Source organism: Myxocyprinus asiaticus, chromosome 25 (assembly GCF_019703515.2).
Source record: "Myxocyprinus asiaticus isolate MX2 ecotype Aquarium Trade chromosome 25, UBuf_Myxa_2, whole genome shotgun sequence".
NCBI lineage: Eukaryota > Metazoa > Chordata > Actinopteri > Cypriniformes > Catostomidae > Myxocyprinus > Myxocyprinus asiaticus.
In genome coordinates this window covers 26,577,494-26,594,105 of record NC_059368.1, presented here as the reverse complement: position 1 = coordinate 26,594,105, position 16,612 = coordinate 26,577,494, and the positions used below count along the sequence as shown (strand labels likewise).

The following is a 16,612-nucleotide window of genomic DNA, read 5'->3' as shown; positions in this document are numbered from 1 at the left end:
TTTACACAAGAGTACAACCCATTGAAGAAACTGTACGTTTATCCCTCGCAGCCTCATTTTCATTCCGGTCAAAAAAATTATTTGGCGCTACTCTGAATAAGGGATCTAAAATGGGCGGCACTTGTCATTTGGCACAGTCTCAAATTGTTCAAGTTTAAGATTCTTCAATCTGCATTTTATATTAAAAGGCAAATAAAGTTTTTTCGATGTCATTATTCAGGTGTAAACAGACTAAGTCAAGTATTTAGATAAGTGTTTTTGGAGAAAGACCACTTTGTGTCTCTTTGACCACTTTGTGTCTGTGACGAGGAAGAGGGCGTGGCCGGGCCGTGCACCCTGAATCAGATGATCAGCGGGAGAGCGAGATAAAGGGGAGCCGGAGACGCCAGTTCGAGAGAGATGCACACGGCCGCGGTGTGTGTGTGCGCGTGTGTGTGCTCAATATGAAACTGTTGGCTGCAAAATTTGCTGCCTGCCAGTTGATATTTAAGCATTTGGTCTCGAGTGTAGAAATAGAATGAGCAGGGAAGCATGAAATAAATGTGAAAACAAATATCTGTTTTAAGGAGATTGCGTGAAACTGCAAGTCAATTTTGTGATTGGTTTTAGATTGGGAAGCCATAATTCATCTTCAGTTAGTTAATAACCTTTTTCATGTATAACACAAGCCTACAGTTAATCCTTTGTTAAGGACATTAAATGAGAAGTTCTGCTGGGACTGCTACAACGGCATCTTCTGGGTTTTGATTTCACATAAAGAGGAGCACTACACTGACAGCCAAGAGTGGAATTAGACCCTACACTGCTTAATCTCATGGTGATTACAACATTGGTATGACTGTGTGGAGCATGCCAAAGGACACAGAGAGATCTTTGTTTTTTTAACAAGTGGTCAGGAAAAGGGGGTTTCCTTACTTCACAAAAATGGTTCTCAATTACCCTGTGGGGCTGACACTGTTTGTGTCACATTAGTAGCCATAGTGTAAAAGAGTGGCATCACTGATGCTTTAAAGCACGCTGGTTTAACTTTAATTGACCTTTATCAATCAAACGTACATATTTACAGAATAAAGCCATACCTTCATAATGGTGAATCTACTGTACATTTACAACTCCAAGTTGAATTTAATGATACATGTCCAATTACCTGTAATGCTGCATTTTTTGATTATTCGGTTCCATTATTCAGTTGATTATTCAGTTACTAAGTCTTTCTAAAGGGAGGGCCACACTAAGACATGGAATCCTGCTTGTATGGTACGGACTGGGTGAGGTTGTATGAAAATGTCAATCAAATGTTAATTTCACATACTTCCTTTAAAAACACAAACAAAACAGAAAAAACTTACTCAAAACAAGGAGCTCTCACATGGCAGTCCATCAACACTGGAGAAACTGGAAAGCAGCGAGACGATTTAACCACAGGTCTGTAGTTTTTTTAAGAGAACACCCAGGATGTTGGGCTGTAGGTTGAATAGAAATGTAGCAAAGCATAATGAAGTGCTCTCTGCTGTGAGGTTTGATGCTCTATAAATAGCATAAAATGCACATTATTTCATGTTGGTTCTGTAGATGATAGAACAGTTATCTAAACTGGTGCCATACATTATTTATTTTTTTCACAAATGATTTAGCTAAAAGCACCAAGCTAGAAACATGTTCAAAAAAGCAAAGCAAAACTCTTAGGCTATAGTTTTACTATAATGTTTACTTATAGTCACATAATACTGGGAAAAGTGTTGAAGAGCTCAATACCTTTGCATTTTGCCCAGCAAATACTGTTGTACTGGATGTGGGCTCAGCAACTGTGTGTAATCTGACCCTCAGCTATCGCCTCCTTGTGGTGGCTGTGTTTCCTGGGACGCTGTGGTTTCATGGCTAGGGCTTTGATGAACGCTGTCTGGTCCATCGCTTCAATCCACTATTCTTGGGAAATAATTTTTGTGGTTGTCCCCGCTTTGGCTCACAGGAAAGTCCACTCGATGGACCTGAGCCAGGGACCAGCACAACTTTCTTTGATGGCCCCCCTTTGTTGATCAGGACTTTCTTTTCTGATGAACAAACAAAACAAAACTATTACTAAAACATTCTGCAGACAGCTTTTGAATACTGTTAGCTTAACACCGATGCTTAACATTGCAACTAAAACACTTATTTAACATTATTCCATTAGAGGATTGTGGGTAATCTAAAGGACATAAATGCACAACAATTCAACAACAATATCCAGTCTGTCGTACCCTGCTGCTGTAAAAGGCCTTTTTCAGCAGTTTTGAGAAGGGGCGTCTCAGTTTTGTTCTTGCCAGTGCTGTGCTTCGGTTCACGCTGCTGCTGGCGTGGATTTTTAAGACAACACTCCACGATCCATTTATGCTGCATGGCCTCCTTTGCAGTCATGCGCTTCTTGGGATCCCACCTGTATAAGGTGGTAGTTCAAGGTCAGTACATTTAAAGATGGCAGATGCCCAGCAGAAAACACAATTCTCTTGTACTGTCATCAGTGGGTAAACATACGTCAGGCAGCGCCTCAAAAAGTCCAAGAAGGTTGCATCAGTGGTTCTCAGAATACTGGCCAGAGGTCTAGTGCTGGGATATCTTTTAGGAAAAACCACCATCTTGGGCATCCCCTTTGAATCTTTAATAGAACCCAACAAACATTATCACTTTAGCACAGTTCCAAAATGACACAACCAAAAACAATTGGAAAATCAGCCTAGCTGGAGCTCACCAAAGAGGTTCTCCCAAATTTCTGATTCTTGAGTAAAATCAGTAGGCGGCACACCAAGCACCTGATGAAGCACAATCGTTACAAACTCCAACATTAAGTGATTATTCATGTTTCTAAGTGCAGATTTGCTAGCCACACACTGCCTTTACCTCCAAAATGGAGGCCAGTTGATCCAACTCGTTTTTCCCAGTTAAGATTGGCTGGCCAGTGTAGAGCTCTGCTATGACACAGCCAAAGCTCCACATATCTATGGCAGAGTCATATGGCTGACGCAGGATCACCTCTGGTGCGCGGTACCATCTGCTTCCAACGTAAGTCAAAACTACAATGTATAAAAAAAAGAATAACCAAAGGTTAGAATAATGAAATGCAACCTTGAATAGAACTTGAACATGTATATGATGCACAAGTTCCATGCAGTCCACCTCATAACTGCAAAGTACCTACCCCTGAACACTTAATCTCACATGTTTAAGCCATTAAAGTCAAACTCACTTCTCTCATCCTCAAAGCAGCCGCATCCAAAATCAGTCACCTTGGTGTCAAATTTGTTGCCTGGGCACAACAGAATGTTCTCCTGTACACAGCAACATATGTATTTATTTCAATGCATCCAACACACCTTAATAAAGTGACTTACATATCTTAAGACAGTGCCATACACTTATAGTGTATCATTCCAAAAGTAAACATATCTGAACATTTATTTAGTCAGCCAAGGTTGTTTGTGACCATGTCAGATTAGGCTTTAGATAAAACTATTAGGCTTTGGATATTGGGTTATAGCAGTGACGGTATAGTAGAAGGTTACCGACCAGGTAAATTAATGGGAGAAATCACAGTGCGCACTATGTTGGCTGTAAGAATGGGAGTTCCACCTTTTTGTTAAAAGAGCCAGTTGCCTTTGTAGTAGAGTGTGTTTACTCAAAGCATAAACTTCTGTTCTATGTGTGTGATCACCTGTTTTCAGTTTGCTAAGTGTCTGAGCTTATTCAGCATGTGAGGGAAAATTAAAGACAATGTATTGCATTGATAGAGGTCAGCCTGTAGCAGTTTTGCAATGGCTGTATTTTAACACACCATCTACACTGAATGCAAGCAACGTGACAGCTTTGTTGATTATGGGTTCGAATATCAACATGAATAGGCTACTAATCCAATATGCATACTTGAACTGAACATAAATATTTAAACATTTACTAGTCATTATTAGGATTTTTGTGGAGAATATTGATTTTATAATTTGGCCTACAGTGTATTTACTTTTATATACAAAGTTTTTACAAGTCCATTGTAGAAAAATGGGAACCCACCTAAAAGGAGTTTGGAAACACATGTTCAGTGCATGATTTATCTCTGATGTTCAAAATGATGTTGGTCAACTCACAGGTTTGAGGTCACAATGGACGATCTTCTCTTTGTGAAGAACCTGAAGGCACTCCAGTAACGAGCGGGCAAAGCGCTGGACTAGCGTCTTGCAGAAACCCTGATGATGTCTCTTTTTAAGGAGATCATATAGGCTTGATCTTTGCACAAACAAAAAACACACAAAAGAAATGTATTGACCAATCAAACCAATCAGCAAGTATGTCTTCATTTTAAACTCAAAGCAAGCTTTAAAACACTGATAGGACTACAATCATTTATCTGATGATCTACTGAAATTTATACTCTCACTCAGTCTCACCCCAAAAGCTCGAAGGTGATGCAGAGGTGGTTGCGGAAGACAAAGAACTCCTTCATGTGGACGACATTGAAGGAGTCGTCTTTGTCTTTCTCACGCAGAGCGTTCAAAATGAGCACCTCAACCCCAGCCAGTTTATTAATCCTGATACACAACACAGAAACATACTCAGTTAAACCTGAACGGTTACAACCGAACGGCAACAACAATTTTGTGTTCTGGGGCTACATTGAAGGAATATAAATGAAACTGTTTTGAGTGCAAATGTACATACACCAAAACGCAAACAATTAAGAGGTATTCTCTTGTCCTCTGTTCTTATGAAAAGCATCTCTACATGTCTAGAATTAAAGGAGGTAGGACACGAAGTGAGTTACCGCTCATTCCTGCGTATTATTTTCAGAGCAACCATCTCATCGGTCTTGTGATCCAGACATTTGAGCACTTGGCCAAAGGACCCTTGACCAATCACATCCAGCACCTCATAACGATACGCAATGTGGTCATGAGCGACCTGTAAACAACACAACAGAGACATTTTATACACATTTTACAGCTACATCAACTATAGAATGTTTTTCTTTTTTAAAGCGCTGAACTGAAGTTTATCTAACAATCATAAAGCACGGCATTGACTGTTACCTTAATGTAATGGCCACCCTCATTATCATATCCAGAGTTATAGGGATTGTAAACAGACCCTGCGATCTTGTCAGCATTCAGGCCAAGGTACCAGATCTCTGGGTATCCTATTATCTCATTCCGCTCAAAGTCAGTTAGCTTCTGTCCATGAAGCATCAGGGCATCTGGCACAGTTAGGTGACAAAAGAGAAACATAACATGGGAATGTGTTAGACAAGGTAAACAGTTAAAAACTTTGTTTTGAATAGGTTGCAAATCATTTGGTATGTGATCCACAGGGGAATAAACTGGGATTATGTTTATTTAGCTATATAAAAAATCTAAAAGTTCAAATGATTGTATTCAATCAAACCAAATTACAAGCAATTCAAATCAATAAAATGATGTCATAAAACAAGTTGAACTAAAAAAACATGATTACTCCTGTCTTGCGACAAGAAAATAGTACTTTATTTTGTTAACTTAGTACACGACAAATGAATATTTCTCTACCTGCGGGACTCAAAGGTTCCACCTTCTCCTTGCCAAAGATGCACTTTAGAAGGTTACTCTGTTTAGAGGTGCCTGGCCTCTCCTTCTGTTAAATGTTTTTTTTTTTTTTAAATAAAGAATAATTAAAATAACACACACACACCTTTATATCGAATGTACCTTCAATATTTTTTTAGGAAAAAATACTTTTCCGAATAGTTAAATAAATAAGGCTTACAAAGAGTAGTAATTCATCTCTCACTAGAATGCTCAAAACTTGTGTATTTAATGAAACTATCTGTAACTGTACAGAAGAATTAGTGATGACAGATTAAAATCAGGAGGGTGGATAAATCCTGACAGGAGGTTGGAGATTAAGCAGGGTTAAGATTAAGTGTATTGTTTGTTTCAGCAGAAATGTCTCTAAAAGACAAGAGCAATGGAACTCACGGAGACATTCATCTGATGGATCTCCAGGTTACTGAGCTGGGGCTTAACACTGGGATGGCACAGAGATCCCCCAATCTGGTGAGTGGATGTGGTGGGCTGTCGAGCTGGTGGTGCTGGTTTATGTGCCAGTGGAGATCCACCATTCTGGTGAGTGGATGTGGTGGGCTGTCGAGCTGGTGGTGCTGGTTTATGTGCCAGTGGAGATCCACCATTCTGGTGAGTGGATGTGGTGGGCTGTCGAGCTGGTGGTGCTGGTTTATGTGCCAGTGGAGATCCACCATTCTGCTGAGTGGATGTGGTTGGCTGTCCAGCCGGTGCTGGTTTATGTGCCAGTGGAGATCCACCATTCTGGTGAGTGGATGTGGTGGGCTGTCGAGCCGGTGCTGGTTTATGTGCCAGTGGAGATCCACCATTCTGGTGAGTAGATGTGGTGGGCTGTCGAGCCGGTGGTGCTGGTTTATGTGCCAGCGGAGGAAGAAGGCAGATGGTCTAAAGAAGGGGAGCATGACCAAGGTGAGTGATAAATACAATGTCCTAACAGTGAGTAGCTTGATTATTAACCTAGCATAAAAGTATCTAGTTTTAATGAACATCTCTGAATAGCAAGAGACATTTTAATTAACTGATTTTAATAGCAAGAAATAACTTTTAATTAACTCATTTTAATGACCAAAAATTAATACAACTACAAACCAACAATTGGCCCCAAGCGAGCCCCTACTGAGTGGTAGTTTATATTAGGACAAAAGTGCAATTCTTTATTATTATTACATATCATATCATACCATTTTTAAATAATTTTTTTTTTTTAATTATGGCCTACATTTTATTTAATTTTGATGTTTATTAAATATTTATTGCCAGAAAAACAAAATCATACAAATCAAAGTTTAAAACAACTGAATTTAGATGTATTTAACAGGATTACGAAAATGTCAAACCTCAATAGAAAATAAAACAGCCCATGTAATATATAGTTTGACCTCCTGAGATTGACAACCAACATTTTCTTGAAGATTAAAAGCGGTTTTATTTCATTTTTAAGACTTTTTGTTTTTTTTATCTAAGATCGCTATTTTGTATTTTGTTCGTGGAAAGTGCTTAATATATTGCAAACCTCTTGCTGCATCGGACGGGTCCACAGCTTTTTAAGCTTCGACCTGTTGTTCATCTCCCTTTATAAGAAAAGAAAAAAGTTTTAGAGATTATGCATATAACATTGGGATGGCGCGACTTGATAACAGTAATTAAAAATTAACGTTATTCATAAAAGTAGGCTACTTACGGTGAGACGACCGATGCACGAGGACCGAATGCCTTTCTAAATGCGGAACTCATTTTTTTCAGATGAAAAAGCGAGCTAAAACACTGCAAATATCCGTGAAGACTGATCTGCAAAATCTGTGAAAATTGGTCTGTAACATTGTCATGCTGCAACGTCATAATGCTAGTTCTTTTCGTCAGTGAGACGTCATGAATCTCTGGAACGCCTCAATGAGACGTCATGAATCTCTGGAACAGGTCAACGAGACGTCATGAATCTCAGATAGTAACTAAAATAGTCTAAAACTATTTGGTCCATCATTTTGAGTTTTTATTGTAACAGTGCCCTCAGGAACCAGGAGAGTTTTGACTTTTTTTCTTTTTTTCCACTAGAGGGAGACAACGCACGAGTATTTAATTTACCTGAAGCGTGACATTTCTGCACCACTAGCGTTACAAAACGGAATTGCAAAAATAAAGTTTATTTTTATTTTAATAGCCACGCCCCCAGCTCACGCCATTGGTTGAGTCAGTGACGGGTCGCTCAAAACAAACAAAGCAATTTTCAAAGCGCTACAGAGACACATGAATGTGTTCAGTTTTTTTATTTTTTACTTATAGTTGTGTCTGCATATTAAAGAGTAATAGGATAAAGTATTTTAACACCCAAAAAAGTTAAACACTTAAGCTTTAAATCAATGTTTTTTATTAAACCCATTTTAAATAATTTGCCTCGAAATACCAGTGCACCAGTTCTCTGAAAATATAACATGTTTACCTAAATAAAAAAGTAATACTAAAAGTGACTTTTTGGTCTTATTACATGAACACATCTGCTGGTCAAAAATAAAAAAAATGTTAATGTTTACTCAAACTCAGTTGACAGGCAGTGCATAATTCATGTATATAGTGGGATAAAGTATATTTATGTTTTGACAAAAAAAAAAAAATAATAATAATTCAAATGATTTATATCATTCTAGCAAACAAATACAACTAAAATATGTTGCATCAGGGGAAGAAACAACTTAAGAATAGTATTCTGGAAAACAAAAATCCATTCAATCTTTGTTTTTGCTGGGACCTCACAAAATAACATTTAAATCATATTCAAATCAAACCATAGTAATGGTTTAGTTATCAAATCATACCTATGGACTCATACGTATGGACTATTAAAGTCAGACTGAAAGGACAAATCAAAATCCAGGTTAGGATATCTGTGCTAGGACTCCCAAAGGAAACTGCTGCTATCATGCTATTTTTTTAATCCGTTTTTTATTTTATTTTTTATTTTTTTATTGGCAAGAGTCACTTGTCTTCTCCTTTAGGAATCTTCTTTGCTGTTTTGGGACTTTTGTTTGGAAACAGTGGGAGGGGAGGCCTGCATACTGGTGATTAGATTGAGCCATGAATACACATAAGCTAAGATCCATTGAGAATTATGGAATAAACATAATATGCCATGCATTTAACTGTTCAGAGCTGCATCTCATTTGAGCCGTTTCAGCATCAGCAACATATTGCAGGTGGAAATACACTATTTTGGTGGAAAGTACACAGAACACCCAGTACTGGATGGGACATTTGTACTTCATGAATTAAGATCATTTAAAATCCAAAATATTACATTAGAGATCATGTAAATCCATAATCAGCATTGTTTTAGCTGATATTCACAATTTTATACTTAAAAATGGCATAATTAAACACGTTTAAACTGAATTAATTATTCATAAAGCATAAGTCATGGTTTTATTGTAAAAATGTATTTTAATTTTTTATAAAATAAGAGCAAATCAAATTAAAAATCGACTTCTACACATCAGTCATCAGACACTAAAGCATAAAAATAATCAGTTTTGTTTGTATAAAAACAGTATCGTCTCTCTACATTAAATGTTCTCTGCTTCAGATGTTGCACATGAACTCTTCATGGGCACAGAGCCCACTTCCTAATATTCTTACTATCTATTTGATTCTCTGGTTATTCAGATGCTTTCTCAAAACAGCACTTTGAAAGTCATAAAGCTGGCTTCAATATTTAGACAGCAGATAACGCAGAAGAAAAGATGGATTGTCAACCCAGAAATGCAATAGTAGGCAAGATACTATATTACTATATAGATTTATTTTTGTCCAGACCAAAAACATCACACAAGAACTAAATTACACTCTATAGTACTACACAATGCATTGCTTAATTTTTCAATTTAATGTACAACAGCCAATACAGGAAACTTGCCGTTTGAATGACACTGAATAAAGAATGACTCTCTATGTCCACAGCTATGCAGTCATTTCACCACTTGAATCTTCTCTGGTCTTTTCGTTTCACTGCAATCAAAAGACAATTATCTTAAAATTAGTATAATTAAATAAGTAGGGTTTCCACTCTTTTGACCAAAGAATTTCCATGACTTTTCCAGTCGTAGGTCTCTAATGGGTGCCACATTATATGGTACGAATGACTTGCACCAGATACTATTTAGCAGAGACGGGCCACTTCTATTTAAATAAATGGGAGAACTTGGAATGCCCAACCAAGAAGCTCTAGCGCCCAGCGGTCAACAGATGTAGAAAGGAAGTCCCGCCTTACAGGTAAAAAAAGCCAATCACTTTTTAGATACAGACATCGCCTGTCAATCAGCTCGCTAACGCACACGCGTATTAGCAATACAAGCCAGGAAAACTGCATGTTTTAGCATAATATGAGGTATAGAAGTACAATTTATGATTCCAATATTATCAAATTTCATTGCTGATTTGAAATATTTTCTTGAAATATGATCGTAATCTTGACCAACCGTTTTTGAGATTTTGGTGTTCTCCCATTCAAGTAGATAGGAGCTGCACTGTCAAGGCATAAAATAGCCTCCCGAGAGTGTTCCAAAGATGGCAGACAGTGGACTGACTTGCTAGAAAGACTTTGCTTGTACCAGTCCTTGGAATTCGTAGATTTAAAGAATTACTTTTTTTTTTTTTTTTTTTTGTGCACATACAGTATGTCTCCAGTAAGACAAAAAAACATCCTGAGATTTGAACGAATCTCAGTACAGGAATTGCTCAAAAAGCAATGTCTAGCCAGTTAAATATTTTAGACAACAAACATTTCAATGACAATAGCCAGAAAGACTTTCATTTTCATGACTTTCCCATGCCTGGAATTAATTTTAAAGACAAGTACAATGAGTACACACCCCATTTAAATTTCATGTTTAATTGCTAACAGAGGGTCTTAGCCAATTCTGACCTGATTTGCCAAGGTTTTGATAGGTTCTGGCCCTGAGGGAGGGGGGTTTCTTCTTGCAGCCAAACAGGGCTTGATCAGTTACAGATCCTGACAGGAGCATCTCTTTCTGTCTATGGTGCCCAGATTTAGATTGCTTTAGACCTTTAAAAAAAAAAAAAAAAAAAAACAATTATGCATTTCATTTTCATACCAAAATTCCATCAGACTGAATTGTGTAAACGTTAATAGAAGAAAAAAAAACTATTTTTATTATTTAAATTTAAATTTAATTTAAATATTACGCAATTCAATTTGATGGAACTGTGATATGAATTTGAACAGAATAATAAGGAATACCAGTGAGACAAAGTCATATAAATTAAAAAACAACATACAACAAGTTATAAAAATAACAGGGCTTTTACTTTTTAATTCAATGGAAGGTATCCGAAGTCCACTGACTGACATTGTTTTTGTGCTGCCACTGTTGGTCCTCAAGAGTAAATCTTTGAAGTAAACCTGACAGGTTAAGCATTGTCACCCCAACTGACATGGGCAATGACGATGCCTTCATTCTCTCATAGTCACTGTGCACATTTGCATTCTTCTGCATGTAAACACACATTTATAACCATTCATTTAAAACGGTCTACAACCCCAATTCCGAAAAAGTTAGGAGAGTATGAAAAATGCAATAAAATTAAAAGGAGTGATTTGTAAACTCGATTCACCCTGTGCTATATTAAAGCACAACGACAACACATTATTTGATGTTTTACCTTGTGAATTTAATAGTTTTTTTGAAAATATAAACTCATTTCAAATCGGTGTGATTGCATAATTGCAATATGCTTACAAAAGTTGGGACAGTTGAGTGTGCAATGTAACATCACCATTTCTTCTAATAACACTTATTAAGCATTTGGGCACTGAAGACAAAAGTTTTTTTAAGTTTAGCATGTGGAATTTTCCCCCATTCATCCATTATGCATGTCTTCAGCTGCACCATTGTACAGGGCCTTCATCGCCCTATTTTGCGCTTCATAGTTACCCATGCCATTGGCACTGACACACCCCCATACCATGACAGACACTGGCTTTTGGACCTGACACTAATAACAGCTTGGATGGTCCTTTTCCTCTTTGGCCCGGTGAACAGGACAGCGTTTTTTTTTTTTTTAGGTGGACTCGTCGGACCACAAAAAAACGATTCCACTGTTCTACTTTCCATCTCTGATGAGACAGAGCTCAGAGAAGTCAGCGGCACTTCTGGACAGTGTTGATGTATGGCTTCTGCTTTGCACAGTTAAGCCTTAACTTGAATCTGTGGATGCAGCATCGAATGGGGTTGACTGACAAACATTTATCGAAGTATTCCTGAGCCCATGTCATGATATCCATTACAGACCCATGTCTGAGGAATCAGATATCACATGCGTTCAGAAGTGGTTTTCAGTCTTGCCCTTTACGCACCAAGATTTGACCAGATTCCTTGAATCTTTTAACCATATTGTGCGCTGTAGAGGGTGAAATGCCCAAAGTCCTTCCAATCTGTCTTTGGTTAACATTGTTCTCAAAGTGCTGGATTATTTGCTGATGCATCTGTCTGCAAATTGGCGAGCCTCGACCCATCCTTGCACTTGAAGGACTAAGCTGTTTTGAAGGCTCCTTATATACTATAACTCGACTGACTCACCTGTTTAACATCTCCTGTTTTACATTACTTTGTTATTTTAACTCATCAGATTGTTATTAGTCTTTATTAGCCCCTGTATCAACTTTTTTGGAGCGTATTGCATCATCTGATTTGAAATGAGTGTATATAATTGTTTTTTAAACATCAAATAATGTGTTGTATTGAATTTACAATTCCCTCTGTTTTGTTTTTATTAGCATTTTAAACTTTTTCAGAATTTGGGTTGTATATTGCATAGGTCATAAACTCACTGTAACACAGATTTATGCTCTTTTTTTAAAGAAAAGTAGAGACGAGTCGAAATAAATTTTTGTGGTAATCAAGAATATGCCACAAATGTGGTTGATTGAGCTTAACTTGTACTGAACCTGGAATACTCCTTTAACAGCTATAATGGAGGGCAAGGTTTTTTAGACATTAGGGCCTTTCCCACTGGCGGTACTAAAACCCGTTTTAGGTACTTTTTTCCTGGGTTGCTTTCGCACCAAAGGAACTATAGTTCCTCAAAGCCGTTTTAGGGGACATTTTTAGCTCCTACTCCAGGGTAGATATTTTTGGGGCGTATAGGAACTGTGGGAGGTGCTGCAGCCTGTGACTGGACAAAAACCTGCATTGAAAAAGGAGAGGAGCTCCACAGCCACTGTTATTAAACAAACTAGCTGTAAGCCAGCTACTCAGAAGATTGCACTAATTTTACAATTCCCTTAACAGAAATAAAATATAACAAAGTATCCAAAGAGAATCACCCATTTCACGTGTGTGTGTGTCTTCATTAGGAGAGACTATATGAGTTTTCATCACATCTGTACTGTATGACTACAGAAAATAGGTTTATAATGTATTTTCAACATGTCCGCTGAGTTCAGCATGTGCAGCGTGGTTGCCTCATCTCTCCGGCGGAAGCACGGAGCACCACATGCACACCTTGTGCCTAGTCTGAAGTGGTGGTGGTGTAGTGGACTAAAGCACTGAACAGGTAAGAAGGTTGAAGGTTGTTGGTTCAATCCCCACAGCCACCACCATTGTGTCCTTGAGCAAGGCACTTAACTCCAGGTTGCTCCAGGGGGATTGTCCCTGTAATAAGGACACTGTAAGTTGCTTTGGATAAAAGTGTCTGCCAAATGCATAAATGGAAATGTAGTTTAACCTATAACCTGAAGCTGCATTATTAAATTCTGCCTTCAGAGGCTGTATAAGAATGGATGAAGGTAGGATGAAATAAGGTGCTTTTAAACTGTTCAGATAGTTCCATTTATCCAAAAACACTGTTGTTTAAACCATTAACTAATAAGGCAGCTACCTAAGTTTTTCAATGCAGCCACAGTTCACATAAAACAGCCCTAAACAAAAATAAGTGTAGCCCCGATCCCAGCGTCCTCCTTCAGTGCTGTTGATTTTGTTATAGAGACAACACAAAGTCATTAAATATATCTCTGTAAGAAATGTCTGACCATCTTCTCGCGTCATTCACCCATGGCGTTATTGTTAAGGTAAGCAGATTTTTTGGAGCGTTAAACCGGTATGGGGGAAGGGGTGACGCTATATTTACACACACACACACACACACACGTGAAAGTATATGTTTTATTTTAAATTCCATTTACAACCATTTAAATCATATTTAAGCCTCTAAAAAAATGTACGGTGACAAATTAATTTTAAAAAGTACAACTGTAATTTTCTTTAATGTTGAACTTGCATGTTTAATAATATGAGCTGCTACTGTTGGAAATTTCTTGTCATTTACACATTTTAACACAAATTATTAACAAGTTGAAACCTAAAAATTAAGCAGAATTACACGTATAATAATTAAATGCTTGTATCATTAAAAAGTGCAGTGTGTCATAGCTGTCTGAATGTGATCTGCCAAGTCTAATTTGCCTCTGGGAATGTGGTAAAAACCAGTGGCGGCCTGTGCATTTTAAGTCTAGGCCTTCAGTGCGATTCACGTCATTAAGAAAACACAGTTTCACAATGAATAAGACACCTTATGCCTATCATACATTACGTGGCAGTCAACTAATAATACCAATTGACATTTTAAAAACACGTCCATGCACGAAAGCCAAAATCAAGGAGGTCTAATACGAAGAAAAAGCTCTCAAGAGCTCACGCTCTTCGCTTTCAAATTACGTACATCACTTAAAGCGTAATTGCGTCACTCAAGGCCAGCTAGAAGTCATGGACTGGGACATATCCTAAAGACCACACCCACCAAGAACAAATAAATAAATCGGATTGGCTGATGAATCTGACAATCTGACTTTAGATGCCTATTCACTTACACTGTTGAGGGATTCTGTGGAAATTCTGAAGGCCTGACGGGGTGGAGCTCAGACTCACGCGCTGCTTCAGCTAACGAGCATGGCTTCGGGCATGCGAATTGTGAAAGAGCCGGCGCGCTTTGTTTATTAGCATCGAGGGATTAATTCTGATTGGATAAACTTTTTGTTTTTGCTATTCGTTTGTAGATGAATTAGGAGTGGAAAGCGATTAATACATTGGTAAAATGGTGAATGAGAATAAAAGGATGAAAAAATATTTATTTATTAGGCATGATACACCAGCAGAGAAGGCTTTGTTGTCCCTGAGAAATCGTCACTGGTAAAAACGGACATCTATAGTGACAGAAAAAACACCTCACGAGCATTTTCACATAGTAAAGGGGTGATGTGGACTCACACCACTGACTCTTAGGACAAATACTTTGTGCTCCCATACACAATCCATTTTGATCTACTCTTCTCAGTAGCTTCAATACAAACAGGAAGTTAGATGACAAAATTGGAAGAGTGGAGTGCGGAAAAGGGGTGGGCTGAATAAGGTGAATAAGTTGCAGAAAAACAAACAGCCACTAAGTGCAAAGTTCAGTGTGAATTGTAAATGGTTAACATTAGACAAGACCAAACTATCAAATGCATTTAAATCAGCTGTTTAAAGCTTTGTCAATTAATATTATAAGGGCGATGCAATATCGCAGCTTCCAGTGTATGAACGTGTTTTTACTATCTTCTGTTCTATACTGATAGACCTATTTACTATAATTTACTATATTCCATACAACTAAATATATGATATGTAACATAATGTCACTTCTTTTCTATAAGTTATTATCATTAATTAATTGTTCAATTAGTATTTTCTTTATTAAAAAGAATATTATTTCAAATGAACAATTAGAACAAAGATTCTAATTTTAAAGTTCACCCAAAAATATAAATTTTCTCATCATTTACTCACCCTTATGCAATCCCAGATGTGTATGACTTTCTTCTGCAGAACACAAATGAAGATTTTTAGAATAATATTTCAGCTCTGTAGGTCCATACAATGATGATTTGATTTAATTTACAATGACATGATTCTTTATTGTAATGGGTTTAAACAATGTTTTCCATGCTTGTTCAATGAACCATAAACAATTAATGAACATGCACCTGTGGAACGGTCGTTAAGGTGCTAACAGCTTACAGATGGTAGGCAATTAAGGTCACAGTTATAAAAACTTAGGACACTAAAGAGACCTTTCTACTGACTCTGAAAAACACCAAAAGAAAGATGCCCAGGGTCCCTGCTCATCTGCGTGAACATGCTTTAGGCATGCTGCATGGAGGCATGAGGACTGCAGATGTGGCCAGGGCAATAAATTGCAATGTCCATACTGTGAGACGCCTAAGACAGCGCTACAGGGAGACAGGAAGGACAGCTGATCGTCCTCACAGTGGCAGACCACGTGTAACAACACCTGCACAGGATCGGTACATCCGAATATCACACCTGTGGGACAGGTATGGGATGGCAACAACAACTACCTGAGTTACACCAGGAACGCACAATCCCTCCATCAGTGCTCAGACTGTCTGCAATAGGCTGAGAGAGGCTGGACTGAGGGCTTGTAGGCCTGTTGTAAGGCAGGTCCTTACCAGACATCACCAGCAACAACGTCGCCTATGGGCACAAACCCACCTTCGCTGGACCAGACAGGACTGGCAAAAAGTGCTCTTCACTGACGAGTCACAGTTTTGTCTCACCAGGGGTGATGGTCGGACTCGTGTTTATAGTAGAAGGAATGAGTGTTACACCGAGGGCTGTACTCTGGAGCAGGATCGATGTGGAGGGTCTGTCATTGTCTGGGGCGGTGTGTCACAGCATCATCGGACTGAGCTTGTTGTTGCTGTGCGTTACAGGGAAGACATCCTCCTCCCTCATGTGGTACCCTAACTGCAGGCTCATCCTGACATGACCCTCCAGCATGACAATGTCACCAGCCATACTGCTCGTTCTGTGCATGATTTCCTGCAAGACAGGAATGTCAGTGTTCTGCCTTGGCCAGCGAAGAGCCCGGATCTCAATCCCATTGAGCACGTCTGAGACCTGTTGGATCGGAGGGTGAGGGCTAGGGCCATTCCCTCCAGAAATGTCCAAGAACTTGCAAGTGCCTTG

General features: G+C 38.4%; 1 protein-coding gene across 1 annotated transcript; it reads right to left on the bottom strand.

Moving 5' to 3' along the window:
- Positions 1-1,878: 1,878 nt before the first annotated feature.
- On the bottom strand, positions 1,879-7,313 carry LOC127415986 (dual specificity tyrosine-phosphorylation-regulated kinase 4-like). The gene is made up of 14 exons (XM_051655071.1): positions 7,261-7,313; positions 7,093-7,150; positions 5,976-6,464; positions 5,547-5,631; positions 5,055-5,218; positions 4,790-4,926; positions 4,416-4,556; positions 4,116-4,254; positions 3,224-3,305; positions 2,878-3,050; positions 2,729-2,789; positions 2,515-2,635; positions 2,241-2,416; positions 1,879-2,051 (listed from the first exon to the last, which is right to left on the bottom strand). The coding sequence occupies exons 1-14, from the start codon at positions 7,311-7,313 to the stop codon at positions 1,879-1,881; spliced, it is 2,052 nt and encodes a 683-aa protein (XP_051511031.1).
- Between the last annotated feature and the right edge of the window lie 9,299 nt (positions 7,314-16,612).

What these genes read in the sequence shown, in the direction of transcription:
- LOC127415986 (XM_051655071.1), bottom strand. Translation starts at nt 7,313, where the DNA reads ATGAGTTCCGCATTTAGAAAGGCATTCGGTCCTCGTGCATCGGTCGTC. An exon ending in CCCGTCCGATGCAGCAAGAG is followed by an intron (nt 6,465 to 7,092) that starts GTTTGCAATATA and finishes CCCCTTCTTTAG; the next exon opens with ACCATCTGCCTTCTTCCTCC. An exon ending in AGGGTGGCCATTACATTAAG is followed by an intron (nt 4,927 to 5,054) that starts GTAACAGTCAAT and finishes TGTTGTTTACAG; the next exon opens with GTCGCTCATGACCACATTGC.